The sequence below is a fragment of the Chelon labrosus genome (genome assembly GCF_963514085.1).
Source record: "Chelon labrosus genome assembly, chromosome: 12".
NCBI lineage: Eukaryota > Metazoa > Chordata > Actinopteri > Mugiliformes > Mugilidae > Chelon > Chelon labrosus.
In genome coordinates, this window is record NC_140345.1 from 12170402 (window position 1) to 12194185 (window position 23784).

The following is a 23784-nucleotide window of genomic DNA, read 5'->3' on the forward strand; positions in this document are numbered from 1 at the left end:
GCTTTATGCAAGTTTGAGAGGTGGGGTGGGGGTGAGGAAAAGGGTGGAAGATAGTCAGAGACAAAGGCGAGTGGTGTGGCAGGTCATTTCCTTGTCAAACACATTTGATGCGGTAGAGAAATTCTGATTCAGTTCGAGCGGAGAAACCTAAAAAAGGTATGGCTTGGCTTACAGAAAATCTCAAAAATGATTATCTTGTGATGCAAGCTGCTTTAAAGCTATTTGAACATGTTTGCAGGAGAATGAAGAGGACATTTGTTTGTGACGAATCAATGATCATCACTATTCCCATCGGGAGTATCAGAGATGCTCGAGAGGGCCAGCTGATGCCAGACAAATTCCACTGTGTGTTCAGAGACTTCTACAAGCTCTTCGTCATTAAAGGGAAACCCAAACCACTCGGGGTAAGTTTAACTGAGTGCAGGTGGAAAGGTTTGGTGCCATGCAAACTGACATTTTGGTATTTGTTGTAACATGTACTGTTAATATTCTTCCTCTTTTGTTATAAGGCAGCCCAAGTCATTGCTGGCGTGTTTCTTGTCACTCTTGGTCTGGTATTTCAACGTTATGGGCTATACTTAATCATCACTCTACCGAGTATTGTGGTAAAAGAAAATTCAAAAATATTGAAATATATATATATATACATATTGTAAGTGATTAGTTATATTTAGGTGAAAAATAACTGATGCTCTGTCATTATCTTAGTATGTGATCACCGGTATACTGACCTATGCTGCAGGAAAATATCCAAACATGCATGTGGTAAGTAATCTATGATATCATATTTTTATACCTACGGGCTTATGTTGACTTAAAGTTGTATCACTCCTTCATTTAGGTCAGTATTAGCTTTTTAGTTAGGCGTTCTTATAGAACAGAGTTCTTCATTTGTTCTGTGTCTTTTTCCTAATTGAGCTACATGCAGACAAACGCGCCACTGTGTATGTAGCAGTTAATGTAATGTTTTCACCTTCCAGGCAAAGCTGTCATTCTCTCTGAACATCATCAGCTTCTTCTGGTCAATTGCAGCATTTGCGCTCTGCGTGATCAATTGGAGTGACTATCATTATCGTCCCCCCCCCAAGGTCCATTACAGCACAATCACCCTTGAAAGCTGCTCTTTGAAATCATATTTTCTTGTAATTCAACGTTCTTTGTTCCCATTTGTTTTATAGATGGTTCGTGGAATGAATGGACTGGTGTTGAGTCTGGTGGCTGTTGAAAATGTAATAGCCTTGTTCTTGATCTACTGGTTGAGCAAAGCTGTGTGCAGACAACATTTCAACATTTTGGTACGTCAGTCTCTTTATACAAACTGCGGCTACATAGAGGCAAAAATTTGATGTTTTATAAATAATTACAGTCCTAATTAATTAAATCTTTTGTTCTGCAGCCCACCATACTGCTGAAACAGGCGGACTGAATTTTAAGGACCGATGCAAACCATTGACCTAAACGTATGCTGTACTTTAACTTTCAATAGCCTCAGTGTACTCCTCAACATACGGCAGACAAAAAAGGTGAAGATCATTCTGTGTCTGTGTGAGAAATAGCTGTAGATAAGAAATAGATGAGCAAAGAGAGGCTTGCATACATCTGCTGCCCAAATGTAAATGACTAATCATGTTTTGTGTAATATTTAAAACAGACAATTTTAAACCAAGAAGTGTCAGTCCGCTGCAAAAAGCAGTACTTTTTCGACGCCAAGCTGTTGAGGAAGTACAGCTTCCTGTAGCTTTTTGTAGATCCTATTTGAAAATAGATGTTTTTGATAAGAAGATGTAAATAATATCTGGGCTGTTTGACTCTTAAATTGCATTTTATCATTGGTTCCAATAAAGATTAAACGTAAGGCTTTACTACCTGTGCATTCAAACTGGTACAATCTGCAAAATCTGTAAAAAAAAAAAATTAACTTGACGTTGTTTTTTTTTGTTTTGTTTTTTTAAATACTTACATTATTTGTTTGTTTTGTTGTATTTTTAAACCATTGCTTAATTTTACTTCATCGCTTGTGAATCACTTTGGCTTCGGGCAAATAAATAAAGAGAACTCTATTGCAAGTGTTTGCCTTCTTATTGAACTAAAGGGAACACAAATTGCATGAACGCAATAAACAAACTATTGCAAAGAAGTGAAATTAGATTTGATATTGATATTGATAATAAGAAAAAAAAAACTTTTTGGGGGACATAAACAGTAAAAATGAAATAATACGTGGGAGAAAATTGTCTAGATGTGGAAAATAGCTGGAGAACATCACAAAGGCATTAGAGACATGTTGCACTGTGTCCTACAAATATATTAGTACCATGTAAAGTTAAATTTACCAAAATAATTATTTTCCCTAAAAACAACTACATGTAACGTTATACCTTGTAGATGTGCTGCAGTTAAGTGTCGCTGCCCTCGATAGTGTCCATGTGAAGGCAGGTGTGAAGCTGTGAGCGGCCACAAGAGGGCGATGAACACATAGTAAAGGAAGTCGGATGAATTCAGCGAAAGGTGTCTTCTAGGAAGTGAATTAATACGACGTTCAAACGCCCTTTTTTATTTACTGCTTGACAAATCCTCTACGTGCAATTGTAGTATTTATGATAATTAAAGTGAGCCGGTGTTGAAGTCGGGCTCTGTTATGCCCTTGGCTGGAAAGTCACGCTAAAAACATAATCAGCACATGATGAATGACAGCACGTGAAGTCTTCCGCCTTTGGGACCCTCCCAACAAACATGTAAACCAATCAAAATCAAAAGTGAACTATTTCCCTTAAATCCCCCCTTCCCTCTTTTAACGCTTCATCTCCTTGCTCGCGTGTGCCCGCCGCCTAGTTATGTAACTTTATATATTTATTTCAAGTGTTTCCTGTCTGTGTTGGTGGCTGTTGTTGCTGCTGGAGCCGGATCACCCTCTCGTGTCTCTTTGAGGAGCCGCTGCTGCCTCCACCACCTCCACCACCGCCGCTGCTGCTGCTGCTGCTGCTCCTCTCCGGGCGCTGCGTCCAACCATGGCGTCCGTGTATAGCGGGTCCCACACCTTGAGCAAGGATGATGTGAACTACAGGATGCATTTCCGAATGATAAACGAGCAGCAGGTTGAGGATATCACCATAGATTTTTTCTACATGCCCCACACTATAACGCTGCTGACGTGCACGGTGCTCAGTTTGATGTATTTCGCGTTTGCAAGGTAAGACGGTCGCAGCGGCTAACTCGGCTAGCTTAGCTAGGCTAGCAGGAGCGGTGATGCTCAGAGGTGTACACAGAGAGAGGTTAGCTACATAGCTTTACTACCCCTTATTGCCCTTTCTCCTCCGTATAAACGGGGTCCGGGATTATTTTCTTAACCTTGGGTGGAATTAAATGTCAAACATGAGCGAATAAAAGAGGTGTTGTGTAACGTTAATCCAGTGTTGGGCACAGTTTTTCTGTGCTGGCATCGGCTACAACAATGTAACTAGCAAGAAAACCATATATGACGTTACATTTTCATTGGTTGCCTGCTTTATTAAAACAAATCTGACTCATTTAGTGCATTGTAACGTCTGTTTCCTGTCGTGGCAAGCTTGGAGATATAAGAGGCACCTAGCTACAGCTGTGGAGGGGATGTAAAGCTTATTCTAAAATTGGTAATTGTTTAAATGAACTGATGGTTTGTTCATTTCTGTTTGTCTTGTCCGCAGGGATGATGGAAATCCTGACAATAATGTCTGGGTGGGGCTCATTCTGGTCATCTCCTTCTTCCTTGTCATCAGTGTTCTGGCATTTCCTAATGGTAAGCAGACACCAGACAGGGGCGTATTATTATTATGATTATCACTGAGAAGCTTTAAGTGGGTCTGAATTATTTAGAGTTATCCTGATGGAGCTTCACAAACACTGAATCATAAAAACAGTTTTACACGAGAAGGTTATTGGTCTTAGTCTCTTTATAAGGGGAATGATGGGAACACAGATTGTATGAGCTAAATTTGGATCGTAGGGTGACTGACCTTGGTCAGCACGGTTTCAACACCTTCATTTTTGGCCGCTATTGTTTGTAATTTTAGCCTGTAAAGCCATAAATCACCTCCATCAGCAGACACAAGAGGGGGAAAGAATCCAAGATTCGGTGTACGATACACACTCTTCTCGGAAACCTGGGTCATGGCATTTATGTGGCTGTTATTTTCATACCTACCACCTCCTGAATATTGATAGAGACTAAGAACACCCCTGTGGCAGTGGCAAGGGGGGAGGTTCTTGCATCCTGGCAAATGTTCCCCAGATATTGCCCATTCCTCTGTAGTTCAGTACTTGTGCTCACATGCCCATTGTAGGCGTCAGCACGGCTACACGGCTCCATGTAATACAAGCTGATTGTTTCTGACAACTTTATATAGACCAGCATTAACCTTTTCGGCAATTTGAGCTACAGCCAGTTCATCTGCTGGATCGGACCGCAGGGGCCAGCCTTTCGCTCCCCACGTGCGTCAGTGAACCTTGGCCGCCTATGACCCAGTTTCTGGTTTCATGGTTTTTCCTTCCTTTAACCATTTTTGTTGTGGTACTGACCACTGCAGACCAGGGACGCCCCCACATGTTTTGGTGATGCTGTGACCCAGTTGTCTATTCATCAAAAGTTGTCCCTTGTCAGAGTCTCTTGGATCTTTCCACTCTTGCATTTTTCCTGCTTCAATGTTAAGGGAAAAAAAATGTCCATTTGATAACTAGTACATCCCACCCTCTGAGAAATTTCAGGATAAAGAGATAAATCAGAGAGATCAATGTTTAACCAGTGATTATGAAGTCATAATGTTATGGCTGATTGGTGAACTTCAAAGATAAAACATGTATTGTTGATGAGCGTTATTAGCAACTTGTGTCCATCTTGTATTTTTGACATCTTCCTGTGAACCACTTTAGGTCCATTCACCAGACCACATCCGGCAATATGGAGAATAGTCTTTGGTCAGTATTTTGTAAAAGTCTCCAAAATGAACAGTTTATGTTTGTATCATTGGCTTTTCCTTTCCTAATTTAATGTCCTTGTGCTGCCTAAGGTCTGAGTGTCCTGTACTTCCTGTTCCTGGTGTTCATCATCTTCCTCAACTGGCAGCAGGTGAAGCAGCTAATGTACTGGCTGGATCCAAACCTACGCTATGCCAAAAGAGAGGCAGACATAATGGTGAGTGACGTACAAGTTGTGCTCACTATCAGAGGATTAGCAGTCGTTTTAACGAGGCCATCTACGCCTGTTGCCTGCAGGAATATGCTGTGAATTGCCATGTCATCACCTGGGAGAGAATCCTGAGCCATTTTGACATTTTTGCGTTCAGCCATTTTTGGGGTTGGGGAATGAAGGCGCTTCTCATTCGAAGCTACGGCCTGTGCTGGACCATCAGTATTACCTGGGAGCTCACTGAGGTACGGAAGCACACACCAGAGTGGGTTGTCATCACATGCTAAACATGCTTTCTTCTCTCTCTCTTTCACTCTTTAAAATACAAGCTGGTGATCTAAGTTCACTAATTGTTCACAGCATATTAGATATACAGACAAAACAATTAGTCCGTACAGTTATGGTACGGACTCTCATCGCATGCTCGTCTCCTGTACCACAGCTGTTCTTCATGCATCTGTTGCCTAACTTTGCCGAGTGCTGGTGGGACCAAGTGATTCTGGATATTCTGCTGTGTAATGGAGGGGGAATCTGGCTTGGCATGACTGTCTGCCGCTTTTTGGAGATGAGGACCTACCACTGGGCCAGTATCAAGTACGGTGTCGTGTTCTGGATGTTCTTCATAGTACTGACTCGTACATCTCCTCAGCTTTTCAGTTGCTTTTTCTAAGTATTTATAGTGTATGATAAGGGAAGTGGGATTTATACCTGGTGCATGCATCTCATATGATCAGTCCTGATTTAATTTTATCTGATATATTGCCAGAATTGTGATAAAATCAATTCCTGTCTTTTTTCTGTTTTTTTTTTAGTTGCATCTGATGCCACATGTTCATCAAGTTGTTGATAGACTTGAATGATTAATGCGGGGGCATTACTTTCATCAGGCTTTGTCTACTGTACTAACATAATACGTATTGTAAGACTATCTGCAAGTCTTTGTGATCCTTTTTACTGTGACTTCCCAATCAGGGACATCCACACCACCACAGGGAAGATCAAACGCGCCGCGTTGCAGTTCACCCCTGCAAGCTGGACCTACGTACGCTGGCTTGACCCGAAGTCTTCCCTGCAGCGAGTGATGGGCGTCTATCTCTTCATGATCATCTGGCAGGTGGGTTGGTGAGAAGTCCTCTCTTGCCAGCTCGCGGTTGATAAGCGCTGACTTGTCCGTGATCATCCGGTGTGCTCTGCGTGCTAAGTCGCGGCTAATCTAATTGGCTCCTGCGTCGCTGAAATCTAAAACCTGTCCCACACGGATACATATAATGCTCGAGTGTCCTGCTTTCTGCATATTAACAGCTAATCCCATAAGAGTGAGGCAGGCTGGATTACTTGGGAGCCATTTATGATAATGAGAAAACCATGAATGGAGAACTTGAGTAAGCTCCATTTCTCTCTGCTGGAAAGTCAACTAAAGCTGTCAGAATTTCTGGCCACAAGCGGCTGTGGTGCTGAAAACTAAAAGCTAGTGTTCCTCCGATTTTTGTCTGGTGATGAAACGGCACCATCCTCCCCTCTCCCTCACTCCGCCAGTTGACAGCTCCCTTGAGATTTTAAGTAGTAATTACCAATCTTTGAGTGTTAGTTGAAGAGAAGGACGACGATTCAGCTCCAACTCAGTGTGGTGACAGCTCAGCTGTTCTTACACATGACAGGCTGCTGGTCAAATGAGTGAATGACCCCATCCCCCCCCCCCAATAACCTTCCAGTGCAAATGGCAAGGACTTGAGCAAAGTCTCTCTCAAAATAAACTGCTCTTATTTTTGTGTTTACCTAATTCTGACTTGCATTGCAAGATAACCTTTGTTCGTGTTCTATCTTTGGCTCAAAATGACTTCAACAGGTGTTCTTTGTAATTATAAACGTCCTAAAGCTAAAAGGTGGCATTACTTAAAATGGGAAATTAGACAACATTGTGTATATCCTGTCCCTGTTGACATTTTTAGTGGATATGCCTGTAACGAAATTAGACGTGTCATTGCGAATAATCATTAACTTAAGCTTAAGTCACACTGTGACTTGGCAAACATAGGTGATATTTGTTAAGCTTAATATCGGCTACATTTCTTTTATGTGTAACAGTTTGAGGGCCCTACTTTAGCGCATGCAGTCTAATGCTTGGTCCAGATGGTTATTTTAAAGAGTGATTTTGTCTCACCCACACAACAAATACTGCTTTAAATATGAAAGGTGTGAAAGTGTTCTGATAGTGGAATTCAATATCAGAACTGGAATATAAAGTTAACAAGTTATAAAGTTAAGTTCTGCATCACATTCTTATGCCTCTTTACCTCAATGTAGTGGAAGAGTAATTGTATATTTATATGTAAACCTGCAACGAGCCCCCATGGCCTGTTTTGGCTCCATGCATCGGTTCACAGATTGCCTCATGTAAACAGAGATAGTGGCACAACCATCTGTTTTCTGTGTCTACAAGTCAACACTGTAAACAAAATTTATTCCTCCCTGGAAGGCGTTTTCTGAAAGGTTAGCTTTCAGTGAAAACGCGTAGGAAAAGTTCAATTTTAAAAACGACCCGCGTAGGTGTGGACATCGCCTCATTGGCATTGCAACAGAGCCCTCTTTAAATATTGTTTGCCCCACCTGTGCTTGTCCTGCTGTGAGCTACTTTTAGGGGCCCTAAATTAAAGACTGCCGTACAGTGAAACACTAGGTAAGCTCAGGACAAGAGAAAATCCAGTAAATGGATACAAAAGGCAGGAGATGAGAGGAACTGAGCAAAGAGAAGATGAAATTTTCTCTAGTACACAGACCTGATTGTGATGTTTACTCCATCACATTTGGTTTGAATTTAAAATTCTTGTGGACTTTAAACCCCAAGGATGTTAGAGCGTGTCTGTTTGAATAGTGAAATTAGATTTAGATTTGTTTACTGGATAAATGGCTAGATGAAAAGTCCCTCATAACAAGCCAGTCATCAGCAGGAAAGATGCTGCTCTGATAACTATGGATGCTGGATCTCATCGTCATTGAAGTTAAGGTGGAGTCAGTCAGTTTTGGGAAAGACTCTTAATATTTAAACCCAACAGAAGTTTGAAGCCAAAACCTCCAAAAGAAATACTAACAACTTGAAACTCTACAATTATTATAATGCGTGGACCCCAGCAACACTAACGTTAACCACCTGTCAAGCAGGAAAAGAGCAACCTCCACATCTTCAGGCCTGTCCTCCACCATTGGCCATCTCTCCTTCTTGGAGATCAGCCGGTTAGGGTTGGCATACACCTGATTTTATTTTCCGTTCCCACACAGAACTAACTGCTAGCAGACCGTGAGGAGATATTTGCTGACCTAGACTAACTTACCCCACTTTTGATTAAATGTTATTACAATCAAAATACTAGGATCAGGTAATTCACCTTTGGCTAAGCCACACCCTAGAATGTAGATTGACCAATCACAGCCAAGAGAGCTCCCACAGGGGTCCGACACTTTTTCCACAGCGCTCCATTGACTTTAACGCAGGCGTCTCATATTTTCGGTCTCGGCAGGCTATACTGTCGGTATATATACAGCATCCAGGGTATGGATAAGCCCAATGATGTGCGCGCAAAACCCTGTGGAGCTAACCAAAACATCACCGTTACAGCTTAAGTTGCATAGTTGTTGATACGCTAGCACACGCTGAAGAAATACAATGTTATACGTGCGTAACGTTAGTCCGTTTGCTTCGTAATAACGATTATAGAAGTGAATAGAGACGTACCCAGCTTTGCATGAACAGTGTTGCTCCTTGATATTGTCAGTCCCAGCCTCCGTCTCGATTAATAGGATATGCGGTGGTTCATTTTTTGACTCTGACCGGTATGCTTTTGCCTCTATTTGGATGCCTTGTTGTTCGTTGCGTTTCACTTGTATGTCCTGAATATAGCCTTCAAACGCATATTGCAGCCCCTTTTGCCTACTTCTATCGGACACTTTATTTGCTGCTTTATAAAAGTTTGACAAAAGTTCAGCAGGAAGAGCTGTCACAGCATAAGCCATGTTGATACCAGAGCCTTATAGATAACCAGAAAACCACAGCCCAGAAGAGAATGTCGGACGTAGCAACAGTAACTAAGGGGGGCGGGGCTTAGCCAAAGGCGAATTGTTGTCTCAGGAGCAAAATATAAAAAGGACCATGTACTCTAATATTTAGTCTCAAATCCAATAGACTCACCACAATAATTCTGTTTCTTTCTTTTTCACAGCTAACAGAGTTGAACACATTCTTCCTTAAACACATTTTCGTCTTTCCTGCAAGCCATGCTCTCAGCTGGTGTCGAATCCTGTTCGTCGGTATCATCACCGCTCCAACAGTAAGGTAAACCCGTGTCCCGTTTCTAGTTTTGACAATTGGACAGACCTGTTTGTGATGGAAAACTAGATCTGCTGAGGAGATTTGCTTAACGTTTTTAACCGCATTTTTTTTTTTTTTGCTTCAGGCAGTATTACGCGTACCTTACGGACACGCAGTGCAAAAGAGTTGGGACCCAGTGCTGGGTGTTTGGGTAAGTAAAACCATAAAATATGATTACAGACATTTGCAACAAATGAGGTCTCCAGAAGTCACTCCACCTTTTATTTACCTGTACAGTGTACTGTATATCCATTATATGACAGGTAGCCACAGGTAGTGCAGGCATATAAAAGAAGGGTGTTGAATGTTAACTGATCTACCAGGTGGTATGAACAGTGATCCAGATATTTCCCTCGAGGCTTAAGCTTTCAGACAGTTGACCTACATCAGGTTTGTTATTATCCAAAAAGTCAGAAATATCCCTGAGCCAGTATTAATGTGTTCAGGTCAGTGAGTCTAGCCCCGGTTTTAGGTACCAGTGGATGCATTTGTTTGGAGCTATTTTATTTTTATTTTTTTAAATTGAAATTGAAAATTTACTGCAAGTGGGTCAAAGGTTTCAGTTGCACGTGTTTGTTTTGTCTCCCCTCATTTACAGGGCAATAGCCTTCCTGGAGGCTTTGGCGTGTATTAAGTTTGGACAGGACTTGTTCTCAAAAACACAGATCCTGTATGTGATCCTCTGGCTGTTGTGTCTGGTGAGAGCAGTTATTAGGAGGGCCGTCACACTTTACAATATCACAGCCTCATGACATATACATTTTTTCAATATCAAAGACCGTTCATGCTGTAAATTATTGATAATGGGTTTTCATTCTCTGTTACCTTTGGTCTTTTCTTTAGGCCTTCATTACATTCCTGTGCCTGTATGGAATGGTGTGGTGTGCAGAAACATATGGTCCAAGGGAAAAGGTTTGTTTATTGCTTTTCTCACAAGTGATTTATTTTTTTCACCCCTGAACTACGGCACAGCACGTAGGATGTGCAAAGATTTTTAATTGAAGTGGACTTTATTCCCAACTTAATGCCACGTCCACATATGAAGCAATTTGTTTGGCGGCCATCACTTTATAGTTCACAGTAAGTCTCTAGCGGACACTCTGGGGTCTGGTTGCCGTGGTAACCCTCTTGTATATTTCCCACCCCAAATGTTTCTGAGTGAAACAAGCAAAAACACAAAAGTATTACTAGTGTATGAAGAGTACAAGCTTACAGTTTAAGCCTAGTACAGTTTTTAGATATGGTTTGTTAAGAAATAGCTCTTCTTACGGCTCTATTTAAAAAGAAATACAGTAAACGTTTAGTGAACTGGTGTTTTCGCATCACACGTCAGTCAACTGTATCTGTCGCTCCAACCCGTCGTCCTCTCAAAGCTGAGTTTAGTTCAACTTGGTAGCCTCGCAGGCTTTTTCCTCTTATAGCTGCATAGTTTCTTTAGTCGCTTCCTGTGTGTACGCCTCTAAACATTTTCTCCTTCTTAGCATTAATTCTCCATCTACTAAATAATAAAACCAATGAAAAAACTAATTGGGTTTGTCACTTTGAGAACAATAAACCAACTTCTTCAGCAAAGCCAATTAATTAAACCACAATAATAATACATTTTCAAATCAATCACTGCTGCAGGTCGTCGGAGAAAGGAAAACACTGATATAGGCCTAATCAACAGCAGTGACGCACGTCTCACAAGCCGGACTTTCCACGATAGTCTAAATAAAGCCGCAACAAACTGACACCTTCAGTATGTCTGAATGACAAAAAGCCTCGGCAGTCCGGTGAAGCAACCCACGTCCTGTGTCTAAAAAGTCTCTTCAGTGGACCTTTTGTTAAAGAGCCTCCGTGTATATTAACTTTCAGGGATTTTCCCAGTAGATTGTTGTCTGTCAGCGTAGTAGGGTAACTGTATGGGATCGGTTTAGATGTCATATGCTCCCTGCTCTGTTAAAGGTATGTGTGTCATGTGTCCCTTCTCCTCTCACAGAGCCTCTCAGAATGCGAGGACAGTAATTACACAGATTCTCCTGACCAAGTGTCAGAGGAATTTAAAGGTACGGTGACTTTACTGTCGTTTATCAGCCATAAGCTCATAAAGATATGCATAAATCTTTAATGGTTATCTTGTAAAGGGGTGACCTCTAGTGTTTGACATACTCCTTTACTCACAGTGTAAACATGCACAGTCTTTTTATAAGTATTTGATGTTCATGTTTCAGGAGAGACGGATGTAGAAGACGACAGCCCTACTACCAGACGAAGAGGGAAGGGCTCAGGAACGACCAAATCCATCAACGGTCTCGATGGCCAGTAGGAGCTGGAGCCAGAGGCTGCTGGGTGACTCCTGAATGCAGTCTGAAGAGCCAAGTGTGAAGTGTTACAGGTTGAAAAGAGGGTAAAGATACGACCACTTCCTGATGCATTTAAAGTCTAGGAACCCCCACCCCACCCCCCAACAACAGCGGAGGGAGTGGAGACAGAAGTGGATGAACAGGTCCATGCAGTGTTAATAGGAGTGCATAGTGGCTGAGACTACAGAGATGCACATTAAACTGTGTGTGCTGTAGTTGTAAATGCTCCTAAACCACTGATCACAAGTTTGTTTTGTGTGTGTGAATGAGTGTAAGGAGGAGCAGTGTTTAGTGTGTGTGTGTGTGTGCGCGTGTGTGAGAGAGAGAAAGAAGAAGGTGGTAATAAAAACTGCCAGTTCTAAATGTGACTGCATGATCATTGTAGGTGATAAACTATAATTTACAAACATTTATCCTATGATACCGTATCATTGATGTACATATGTCTGGTTTTTACACCAGCCTTAACTTCAGTATGTTGGTTCAATGCATTTCAATGTTAAAAGCCATTATGAAGAATTTATCACTTTAATTGGAGCCTCTATGTTTATAGCACAGAAAAGCTGAAAGTCTTTTTTTTTTTTTTTTTTTTTTTAAGAAGTACCTGTCATTGACCATCTATCGACATCATAGATGTTCACTATTTCGTGTTTTTAACTTGAATGTGGGCAGGATTTCAATGCAAGACAGCTTTGGCTTGGTAGAATCATCGACTGATGTGTGACCTGTAACAAAGCAAAGCACACAGTTTAAGCACTTTGCAGAATGTTTTCTTGAAAATACTGTACATTTCGTAATGTTTGAGTATTCTGTGAATCATCGTGACCTTGAGTGATTTTACTTTCCCTGTCCATCTGTGGCTGCTATCATTTTTATTTTGTACTGACGAGAGAGGGCAATTATTCAAACTCCTGCGTGTGCCGGCAGGTTCTTCCTGTCCGCGTGCAGCTGGCTTTCTTTTACTGTTTTTTTTTTGGATATATTGCATTTGCATGGCTGTGTCAAATCAAATCAAGTGTGTACGTAGATGTTACGATATATTACACCACACAGCAGGACACCAGTATTGTTACGTTCACGTCTTTCACTGTCATTGTAATGTTTTAATTCACCCCTTGTGCCTGTTTGCATGTTATTTTTTTTTTATTATTATTCCTAACTTTGTATTATGACTGAATTTGAGCTTTTTTTGTGTTGAGTTTTTTTTTGGCATTGGTTGCATTTTTGAAGACGTCTTTTCATTTGCTCTGTCGGTATTATCTCAATACAAATACAGTATATCTCTCATAATCCTTGACAATCCAGACACTGACCTCTGTGGAATGGACCAGACTCCCGTGCTGCAGTAGACACTATAAATGGTACACCATCTCTGGATTTAGATGTCATTTGCCAAAAAACGATTCCGCTGAAAACGACTTGTGCTGTTCTTTTTCACTGTGAAATAACTAAACATTAAAATGTTTTACATTTCCTCTTAAAATGTGTCGCTTAATCTCTTCTAAATCACACATCTGAGGGCAGAATGCTTACTTTTCCCACATTAGCACATCGTAGCAGTTGGAAGCTGTTTGCAGACTTAACAATAGCAAATCTTGGTTGACCTTGCCCGACCCCTGAAGACCGTCCTGCTGCAGCGGAGGAGCGCCGGATTGGCTGACTCAAGCACTGCCCATCTCGGATCATATTTCACTCGGTCTGCACACGGACTGAAATAGCTGCTGCCTCATGCTGACCTATAATGAGATGTATTTGAAGGTGCAGTTAGCGTTCCTTTGGAAAATGACAGCAGTAAATGGCTTGTATCCCTAAACGTTGAGTACGGTGGTTGCAGAGATAGGGCTAGAAGTTTAGAAACTGCTGAAAAGAAAACCTGTGAAGTGTCACAAGTGAGTATCCAGGCACACTGAAACACTTTTTTCAGATAAAATAAACACATTAATGTTTTAATATTTAGATACCTTTTCTTCCATTATTTGCTCCTGCTTTGACTAACTGTCTTTGGTGATTTCTGAACTGAAAGTGTTGCAATTTTACCTTCCCAACTTGTGTGAGTTGAATTTCCAAAGGAGGGCAGCAGAGAGCCTCAGTCATGTGCAAGATATCACGTGACCGTCTGGGCCTAAAAGCACAGGACATGAGTGTTTACACAAAATTGTAGCAGTTCTGTGCAGACCATATCCCTCTCTTCATCATTCTTTTTTTCCCCATTTAAATCGCTAGTCATTCTTTTTTGGTTTCCTGAACCTCGTGGAGCCTGCCTCAGCTGACTGAACAGCCTCAGCAGGTTGACTGGATATTTCAGTCATGGCCAAGAGTCCTGGTCTCCTACGTCGTGGCTGTCTGAGTCCTGAAGGGATCCTGAGAGAGATCCAGATCAACTTGCTGGAGTGTAAAGTCTGCTTCGAGATGTTTAGCTCTCAGCAGAGGGAGCGCAGGCCACAGAACCTTTCCTGTGGCCATGTACTTTGTCTGGAATGCATCACGGCTTTGTCCCACCCTCTCCTGAGGAAGCTGGAGTGCCCGTTCTGTCGACAGCTGTGCAGTGTTGACAGCACCTCCCACTGCCAGGTTCTTAGTGACCTACAGGAGATTCTGTTGTCTCAGAACCCGACATCTTCTGCTCCACCTCGCTGGGCAAGAGGAGGCAGTGCTTTGACCACAGGCCTGACATGCACGGCTCTGCACCTCCACACTGCATTTGGTGGTTGGGGTACTCTTATCAACCCCACAGGCATAGCTGCTTTGGGGTCTTCTGGAACGATAGCGATAGTGCATGACGGAGAGAAGAGGGTGGTTGTTTTCAATCTTCAGGGGAGGAAACTGCACAGTTTTGGGAGACAAGGAAAAGCCAGTGGGGAGATCTGTTACGCCGTGGATGTTGCAGTTAGTCCCAGCGGTCACGTGGTGGTGACTGATGCAGGGGATGGAGCTGTGAAGGTTTTCACTTCCAGGGGGAATCATGTCTTGACAATCAAGGATTCCTTCCAGCTGCCTTGGGGGGTGGACACGGATAGCTGCGGGCACATCCTGGTCTCAGATGTCCAGGCTGGCACACTGTCCCAGGTGAAAGTGGACTACAGTCACGGTGTCATTCTGGAGCATCACACAGCCATTTCAGAGCTCCAGTGTCCCAAAGCTGTGGCCTTCTGCCTGGGAACTGGGAACACCGCAGTGATGGAGCATCTAACTGATGTTGCACATCCAACAGACAAGCACCAGTGCAGAAGGCTGAAAGTGTTTAGCAAAGACTTCAACCTCCTTTACCAGACGGACAGTTTCAGCCTGACCCTGCAGTCCACAGTGAGGCTGAACATGTCAGGCGTGGCGTTCGACAGAGACGGAGACTTGATTGTGACCGACTCCGATCAGGGGGTGATTTACAGTTTGGGGAAGCTCCAGAGCGGCCCGGTCCTCACTCCTCTCGTGGGAGACCATCTCATCCGCCCCGTTGGACTGGTGTTGCTGAACAACATTCTCATCGCACTGGACGGCGGGGACCATACAGTGAAGATTTATTCTGCTAAATCCGATAGCGGACGCACAAAATAGCTTCTGCACCGTATGAACAAACCCAACAGAGAGAGTTGAGAGAGAGAAAAATGTAGCATGTCACTTGATTAAGTCCTAACAGGCAATGTTTAACCCCTCTGTTTAAGCTGGCATACTAGTTTTACACTAGACTAAAAGAAAACAATTGAAAATATTGAAAATAAAATTGATGTATGTAAATCATTTTATTTTTAATGATGCAGTCATATCAAGGTGCTTTTGTTGTGTTGCTGTTACTGTCCAATAAAATAAAATAAAATAAATTCAGTTATTTATTTGTGTGTCTCTGTCTACCTGAGAGATATCACTGGTTGAAACACTCATAATTCATGTTCACACCAAGGTCAGAACCTGAAAGGTCAGTAGTTTTCCTCTGCATTTGGAAACGGGAGTCATCTGCCAATGAGATTGAATTATTATTATTATTATTATTATTTTAATTAAATTAAATTTCACCTCTAAGCACACATAAACATCCTTGCACAGCCCATAAATATACAAATACATCAGGAAAAAAAATAAAAATAAAAAAGAAGAAAATCGGAAAATTTAATAAATAATCATTGAAGTAATAAATAATTTAAATAATTACTGAAATTTGACGTTTGGTAAATGACGTGCCTCATGTAAATTAACGTTATGAAGGTCTAATAGCACATGCAGGTATTTATAATAAAAATATTATTATTATCAGAGAGAGAGAGAGAGATGAACATCAGGTCATGTGTTTTCTAAGACTGTTTAAAACTTACTTAGGAGCCTTTATCCATAGTTTTTACCTTCGTATTGTCTCAGAATGAAGCTGATGATTGGTGCATGTAAACCCAGCTTGTCACACAGCCTTGCAATTTCTCGTCCACTGGTCTCTCCTCCCCGATAAGCGGCGCGGTGCGTAAATCCTTTCCCCCCTTCTTTGGCACAGCCTCTCCAGTCTGCCTGAGGATAGCAGTCGTGCTCCCAGCGGAAGATGGCGGTGGGGATGCTGTCTGGGGCTGGAGCAGAGCGCTGGATTTGCACAAAAAGCGAACCCGGATGGATATAAAGAAAAAAAAAATGAACATATTCCCATCTCTTCTCCTCGAGGTCTGGACTGTTTCGGGGTTGTTTAACTAGCTGCCGTGTTTTTGTTTTTTTTTAGCCTCCTGGTAGAAAGAATCCGGGCTTGTTGTCGGGGATTCACAGACTGTATACATTGATAGCTCGGCGCATAGACAGGGTGGGAGTGAAAAGTGGACGAAAATGTCGGATACAAAGGTAAAAGTTGCAGTGAGAGTTCGGCCCATGAACCGCAGGGGTAAGTGATACAACAGCGATTTGTGCTCGCTAACTCTTTTCCTGTCTGCTCGGATTCGTGCCACATTACCATAAAGTTTTTGGTTTCTTCGCCATTGCTGCTGCTGCTGCTGCTTCTGCTGCTGCTCTCAGGCTTGAGTTATGAAGTCTTGACTTGAGTACAGTTTAAACATGGTCAGAGGCAGCTCGGCTCATTTTTGCCCTGCACACCCCCGCATTCTGCTGTACTTTCACAACAAACTTCTCTCTGCAGAAATTGAGCTGAATACAAAATGTGTCGTGGACATGGAGGACAACCAAACAGTTCTGCACCCACCGCCCTCAAATGCAAAAGGAGAGAACAGGTAAACAAAGCTGAAATGCTGCCAAGAGTGTTGTGATGATGAATGTAGGGACAGTAGATAATAGAGGGGTTTATAGAGCAGTGGGGTTGTTAGATTTAAGGAATCTTCTTGCCTGAACGTGGCCTGCTTGAGTGCATCAAAGTAAACATCTTTGCAGTGCAGAGCAGGACTCTGGAAGTCTCACTTTCATGACTTTGATCCCATCGTGCTTGTAACATAGCATTAAAGATGTTGAATTTATTGAGCTCCAGTGCCAAACATGTGCCTCAAGTGTCTGAAAATACATAAAAGACAGCAACACTCCAATCCTTACTCTCAAAAAGTTGCGTTGCAGTCTTTCATCCTCTATCTTCCCGTCAGTCCTAGTAAATAAATGCAGTGTTTCAACAGGAATACTGCACCGCTGCTGCTGCTGCTGCTGCTGCAGCAGAGGACATGGTGTCTGTCACCCACCTGCTTGCAACATGATATTACGTTATGCAATTCTTGTGAACTTTCCAATACTAATCATCTCAGCATAACACTAACCTGATATTCTGCATATGCCCATGTTGAATTTCAAGGCCCGGACAAGAGGATGAGCCGCTTAGACAGATTCATGTCGAGGCCTCGGGGTAGGACTGTAAATATTCTGAGTCAGAACCATCTCATATTAATATCACATGCGGTGCTTTTTTGAAATTGGCAAAGTGCTGCCCACTTTATCAGGAGTTATCATGGCTAGAGGTGAGGAAAAGCATCCTTCCTGCTGACTGAAGGTCACCAACAATCTGACCTGTCTGCTGCCATGTGCTCTGACATGCTTTCAGACCGTAATGACATTTCTGTCGTCATACGGCATGTAGGTTAAACTGTTGACTGTTACGGGATGTTACAGAGATGTTGCATTTCCCCCCCGGCCCAGTTGAATGCTTTTGTACAATTTTGCTTCGTTAACTCCGCTGTTGGTGTCACACATGATTAGACGGCTGACCTGATTACCCACAGGCGCAAACAAATCGAAAAGGATGCTCATTTAGTGAAAAAATAATACAAGGGTATTTGTTTTTTCCCTTGATTTATGCCTCATGTAATGTCATTTTTTATTATTTCAAACGAACAAACAACTCTTGATGGTGAAATTCCGCTGCGAATAAAGTCATCGGAGGCAAATAGTTGCCACAGTCAAGGCTTTTTCTCATGGCCGACCTCCAGTCTTGTTAAAGTGTAACACTTTCTCTGCCGTTCCACGTTTCTAGCGTTCAGCATTAAATGGTAATGAGCTCGCTCCCCCCACAGCCGCTCGGGTCCACGCATCAACCTGTATTTAAGGCAATTATCAGAACAGAAATTGCCACACAATGGCTGCCTTCCAGGCAATTAAGCAAATCTCGCCCAGAGCTAACATATGTGGAACAGGACGCACAGCAGCCGAACAAAAAGCTGTTGTGAGTGAGACGTCACAGGAGGAGTGACAGAGTGACTGAGATGCACGGCGGCTGCATCTGCAGTGTTTCTGTTGCTATGTTGATGAGCTGGACTCAAACACGTTTCATATTTTCATTCGGGGGAAGTTACCGTATCTGATTTAGATGTCATATCAGCCATGCAGAGACTCCTTCCTTGGATTTAGACACTGATATAAACTGTTTTTCAACTCCTACATCTATGCTTCTATTCTGCCAAATCCATTCGAACATTTTGAACACTTTAATTAGATATAATTCCTGATGTTGTCAAATCTGTAGATGCACCATGACCTCGAGCAGCTCTGATTATTCTCTGATTATATCACATTTCTGTTCTATAGCGCCGTCCAGGCATATAATTACTTGTTGACATTTCAGTACTAGTCGTGTATGTGTGTGTGTGTGTTTTGGGTCTCTGTGTTTAGGCTGCCATGGTTTTCTTAAACCATATAATTTTCCTCTCTGCTGCTCGTGGAGCCGCAGAACGGGGAGACCCTGATCGCTAATCCTTTGCCCTGTTTTGAAGACACCTGTTCCTGTGTGTTGGGAATGTGTCAGATTTAGTGGGTATTAGCATGCCGAATATGGCTGCAGGGCCGAGATCATGGGAACCGTTTCTGTCTCGTGGGAATGCTCAAGCGCAGCCTCAGAACGGGGGCAGCAGTGTTTTTATGTTGAAACGTCTTTAGCGTCTGTCTTACTAAATACAGTATTTTAAAAAAGGGAACAAATGACAACATTGGTAAAACTCCTTTGGCCCTAGTGGTTTTCGAAATGTGGCTTCTTTCTGATGAAATGAAGCCTCTAGTGGGGTGAACGTGGAGCTAATTCCACGCTGGCTCATTAGTAAGTCAGTTAAAACTTTTGATTATGTTTAATCTGGTTAATCAGATCACACAGCGCCGCTCAGGCATGTGAGTCACCTAAGGAATTTTCGAGCAATATAAGGGATTTCCTTTGATGACTAAGCCTCATTCTTTGCACCGCAGAGCATTATGGCTGCCCTCATGACTCCCACCCTCCTCTCTTATTTCCATGAGAAATTAGCAATAATCTCAGTGGTGGGCGAATCGTGGATTGTGACTTCAGGGCGAGAGGTTAAATTTCCCAAGTTTCACGTTTCGTCTGCCTGTGAAGTTGGCACCAATGGCGCATTTGAAATGGGAATCCTGGGAAAGTAGATTTGTTTTCACGCGTCAGTCTGGTCTCCTTTAAACACAATCGAGGCGGGGGTGGAGAGGCAGAGACATACCTGAGGCTGCTGTCTGCGCAAGGGGGATGAGTGGTGGAGCATCATGACAAGAAAATATCCTTCGACCCACACAATAGGGCCATATTACATCTGTCATTCCTCGACATGTCCATCGGTGCGCAGCAACTGAATATGCTGAGTGTCGGATCTGTAAACCCCGCTTTTTTGTGTGTTTCAGTTCAGATACGCAGAGTTGCTGCACAGGCCCAAAGCTAACTGACTTTTTTTTTTAGACAGGCAGAAAGGAGTCTGGTTTATGTCAGAGGAAGTCTTCTGTCTTCTTTTATTGTAACTAAATCAATCGCGTCATTTTTAAAAAAAAAAAACATTTATTTTACTGTCTTTCAAAATGTGACTTTTGTGGGACCGTACTTCCTGGTGATCAGTGGAAGTCTTTATCTGATAACGTCCGTACAGAAGCTTGTAGTTTCCAAGCTAATCTGTTCTTATCACTGATGGTTACAAGAGCTCAGTCAGGTTTATCTCCAGTAGCCCATGTTGTCTTATCTTGTTATCTTTTTGGCGAGAAGGGGACCTACAGTTTAGACATCCATTAGGAAGATGTCCTGTCCTTCCCCATCCTTATATGTATTAATATACTATATATTAAGATAGCAGAGTAGTTCTCTAGATTCTAAATGGTAAAAAAAGATAAAAACTATTTTAGTTATTCCAATAAATAGAAAGCTTAGCTGGAATAGGAGGAAAACAGTTCAACTGGTTTTGTCCAAATGTGACAAAATCTGCCTCCCAACACATCTAAGACTTGTTCACAAGCGTGTTTACCTAAATTGTGTAAATTGTACAGACACTGCTATATGGGAAAATATATGCCAAACTACTACTTTAGCGGGAGCAGTGACTTCCTGGGGGTTTCCTGGCAGCTACTCCCAGTCATAGACTGTATATTAAAGATGGTCATAGACATGGTAACATCGTCAGTTAGTTTGAGCCCTACTAATGTTTTGAAGCGTTCTGTTCACTATTTGGCTGTTGCCATGTTTTTTTGTGACAGAAGTGATCACATTTAGACTTAAAGGGCTGCAGCGGCGGGTTTATCGGACTGACAACCTAAGGACGGTTTCTCAGGCGCTCCAGCTCAGACGTGTCCATTAAGCCAAGCCCAAACATGCCTCTCTTTGTGACCTAATATCTCCTTAATTATGGGATTATTTCCCGAAGGACCACCTGCACGCCGATCACGAAAGAAGTGAATTCTGCTGATGGCACCACAATGACTTGTGAAAACATTGATTCAGTTTTGAGAGTGAAGAGTGCCAGAGTGGTATTGCACTTAAAGGCCTTTCTGCATTGGCTTCACTTTGTGGGTACATTGATCTTTTATGCATAATCAGTTCTACCAGCCAAGAAGCAGTCTGTCTTGTTACACCAAGTAAAGCTGCAGTTGGACACATGAAACAAACAAGTGGTGATGAGCAAGACTAACCAGCTGCCAGCAGTATTTTCATATTTACAATACAATCATAAGAGTGGTGTCAGTCTTCTCATCTAACCTGTTCAGAATTGTCAAACTATTCCTTTAAAGGTGACACTGGATGCCCATTTCTGCAAGTTGATATGTTTCGTTCATGACTTGATGGAATCTCTGTTAAAAATTCTTAATAATTGTGTTAAAGGGGAACTACTATTGTTTTTTTACGATCTGGACCTTTTTTCTGTAATAAAATACGATCGTTCACTCACTCATATAACTTTTGTGTCTTTTGTAGTCAATCGGGAGATATTTAGATCTGCGTATATCCATATAGTGGGAGTGACTGGGGCACCGAAACGCAGCCTCAAAATAACGCATTATCTGTCGCGAAACTCGTTCATTTGACCAATATATTGTTATCGTATGCTAGTGCTATTGCCTATTGAGTCTGGAGTTACCTGTTATCTTCTGGCCTGGATGATGTCATCTCTGAGTGCTGCGCGAACCCACGACGGTCATCTTGTTTACCTGTAATTTGCTACTGCTAGTTTTTTGCAACATGGCTGAATTTTTTTTCGATTCTGAGGTTGTGGACAAACTATATCGGTAGCAAATTACAGTGTACCATAACAAAATATTGGTGAAATGAACGAGCTTCGCGGCAGATAATGCGTTATGTAGAGGCTGCGTTTCGGTGCCCCAGTCACTCCCACTATGTGGATATACACAGATACAAATATCTCCTGATTGACTCCAAATGACACAAAAGTTATATGGATGAGTAAACAATCGTATTTTATGCCAGAAATAAGGATCCAGGTTGTAAATAACAGTAGCTCTCCTTTAAACAGTCCCCTATTAATCGTGTTAAAAACAGCCCTTGGTCGATGTGTATCTGATGCTTGCTGAAACTAAATCTGGCTGCGCTAGAGTTGTCTCTACCTGTGTACAGGGGAAAGAGGTGGTGGTCTGAAACCGTAGGGACAGCGCTCAGGGAAGGTCTTATGTTCAGAACAAATTATGTACGTAACACGCGGCTCAAGTTTAAAACGGCTCACTGAAAATCGCATTTTCACTCTCACGGCACTCATAACAGACACTGTGTAACGGCCTCCACTTGTTTGTTTACCTTCATGGATGGTAAAGACACAAAGCTCTCTGTGTTAAATGAAGGTGTTGTGTAATTATGACAGTTATCTCCCAAGTTCTAGAGGTTGGTCACATTTTCTCTCATGACCCAAGTTTCATCGTGCTTTCCAAAACAAGCCTTTAATTAATGACAATGCTGCCTTGTCCAACGACTGCCCTCAGGAATGTTCTCTTTGTCTTTCCATGTTGCTCCCTGTGCTCCATTAATCAACCTTTCCATTTAGTAAGATCTTGTTCTCAGAGTCCGTTGGCCTAAAATACACATTAAAAGCCCGCAGTTAGTAGGAGAAAGTGCCATGAGCTCACTGATGAAACAATTGCGTTCCCTCTCGCATGGTTCGCTGTGTGTTTAGAGGGTGGGACATTGTTTACATCTTGAATCCGGAATTGAGAAAAGATGGCGCCCTCCCTCTTTGTCGAGCCTGCGCCTCATTAATGTCAGATGTGGCCTCTCATTCTGGAGGCAGCGTATGTTAAAACCCACTCACAGACATTTCTTCCTTAACGGTTCTGGTTTACTTTCTCATGTTTTTCTCAGATGAGGCATTTTTTGAAACTTTGAAGCCGGTTCGTTATGTTTGTGTGAATTAACTTTCATGGTGACACAGGTTTATTGTCGATTTTCAGACTCAATCAGGTGGAGCCATTATTTTTTTTTAACTTACCCATAATATTCTGCTCATTACTTTCTATTATAGTCACATAACTAATATACATTTCTCTCTGCTGTTAATGGTGTTTTCAGTGTGTTTTGCACCTAGACTTGTGTTGTCTATTATCCTCAGCAGCCACATGCCGCATCTATTCACATAAGTGACATCCAGCAGGCAGACAGGGTCACAGGAGGTGTGTCTCAGTTGTAAATGTGTCACTTCATTTCCCCTGGGGTAGAAGCCGTTCCATATTGAACAAATTCATGAACTTCACTTCTCTCTCCGCGTTGTTTCTTTAACAGATTTAAGACTTTGAAGCACATGTGGGCAGTATCACTCTCCTCTGTTGTAGCATATACACAAACCTACGGCCTGCTGAGCCGGCTTGTCACGGCGGTGTCATGAAATAAATGCCTGAGAGGATTAAATTAGAACCCGTCTGCATCATATGTTGTTAACATTTGTTGTGGAAACTTTTTAAGGTCTCGCGCAAGATGTTGGTATGAGCATTATGTGTGCGGCCGGTGGCAGTGCTCTTCATTAAGGCTGTTGTTGAGATCCTGAGTTTGGCTTTCATATTGGAACTTTGACTCATGACGCTGGTAGTTTGTCTCGCGCCGTGTTTAGAACCGTTGCTTAGCGACACCAGTCGCAAGATACAGAAGAGCTATGTTGATGACCAAATGAGTGATATCCCCGAGCAGCTCCAAATATTTCTGCAGATAACTATTTTCAGCTTTTAGAACAATGATCCACGGACTTTTTTGTTTCAAAGATGCTTAAATAGCC

At 42.3% G+C, this 23784-nt stretch overlaps 4 protein-coding genes across 15 annotated transcripts in view; all 4 read left to right on the top strand.

Annotated features, from left to right (window-relative positions):
• Positions 1-15: 15 nt before the first annotated feature.
• On the top strand, positions 16-2054 carry LOC311496852 (uncharacterized protein). Of its 2 annotated transcripts, none has more exons than XM_084556860.1 (6): positions 16-156; positions 239-404; positions 510-605; positions 709-765; positions 981-1088; positions 1179-1390. In XM_084556860.1, the coding sequence occupies exons 2-6, from the start codon at positions 243-245 to the stop codon at positions 1344-1346; spliced, it is 591 nt and encodes a 196-aa protein (XP_084412986.1). In that variant the 5' UTR covers positions 16-156; positions 239-242; the 3' UTR covers positions 1347-1390. The 2 variants fall into 2 exon arrangements, with proteins under 2 accessions (XP_084412986.1, XP_084412985.1); XM_084556859.1 differs by lacking the exon at positions 16-156 and adding an exon at positions 1397-2054 and having other exon boundaries at positions 163-404; positions 1179-1295.
• A 736-nt stretch (positions 2055-2790) lies between these two features.
• ptdss1a (phosphatidylserine synthase 1a) lies at positions 2791-13760 on the top strand. Its single transcript, XM_084557622.1, has 13 exons — positions 2791-3190; positions 3684-3775; positions 4906-4950; positions 5043-5167; positions 5248-5406; positions 5604-5755; positions 6134-6275; positions 9376-9488; positions 9610-9675; positions 10123-10222; positions 10368-10436; positions 11506-11572; positions 11738-13760. The coding sequence occupies exons 1-13, from the start codon at positions 3009-3011 to the stop codon at positions 11830-11832; spliced, it is 1407 nt and encodes a 468-aa protein (XP_084413748.1). The 5' UTR covers positions 2791-3008; the 3' UTR covers positions 11833-13760.
• A 300-nt stretch (positions 13761-14060) lies between these two features.
• Positions 14061-15763, top strand: LOC311497346 (E3 ubiquitin-protein ligase NHLRC1-like). Its single transcript, XM_084557624.1, has one exon. The coding sequence runs from the start codon at positions 14177-14179 to the stop codon at positions 15419-15421; it is 1245 nt and encodes a 414-aa protein (XP_084413750.1). The 5' UTR covers positions 14061-14176; the 3' UTR covers positions 15422-15763.
• A 666-nt stretch (positions 15764-16429) lies between these two features.
• The window catches only part of kif13a (kinesin family member 13A), a 33852-nt gene continuing 26497 nt past the window's right edge, over positions 16430-23784 (top strand). For all 11 annotated transcript variants that reach the window (XM_084556590.1, XM_084556595.1, XM_084556594.1 and 8 more), the window contains exons 1-2: positions 16430-16715; positions 16968-17058. In XM_084556590.1, the coding sequence (XP_084412716.1) occupies positions 16661-16715; positions 16968-17058 (146 nt within the window). In that variant the 5' untranslated portion in view covers positions 16430-16660. The remainder of the gene's footprint in view (positions 16716-16967; positions 17059-23784) is intronic.

Bases quoted from the DNA above. Each gene is read 5' to 3' on its own strand.
- LOC311496852 (XM_084556859.1), top strand. From the start codon at position 201: ATGCAAGCTGCTTTAAAGCTATTTGAACATGTTTGCAGGAGAATGAAG. The intron at 405-509 runs GTAAGTTTAACT...TTTTGTTATAAG, and splicing joins GGAAACCCAAACCACTCGGG to GCAGCCCAAGTCATTGCTGG. The intron at 766-980 runs GTAAGTAATCTA...TTCACCTTCCAG, and splicing joins AATATCCAAACATGCATGTG to GCAAAGCTGTCATTCTCTCT.
- LOC311497346 (XM_084557624.1), top strand. From the start codon at position 14,177: ATGGCCAAGAGTCCTGGTCTCCTACGTCGTGGCTGTCTGAGTCCTGAA.
- ptdss1a (XM_084557622.1), top strand. From the start codon at position 3,009: ATGGCGTCCGTGTATAGCGGGTCCCACACCTTGAGCAAGGATGATGTG. The intron at 5,407-5,603 runs GTACGGAAGCAC...CCTGTACCACAG, and splicing joins TTACCTGGGAGCTCACTGAG to CTGTTCTTCATGCATCTGTT. The intron at 6,276-9,375 runs GTGGGTTGGTGA...TCTTTTTCACAG, and splicing joins TCTTCATGATCATCTGGCAG to CTAACAGAGTTGAACACATT.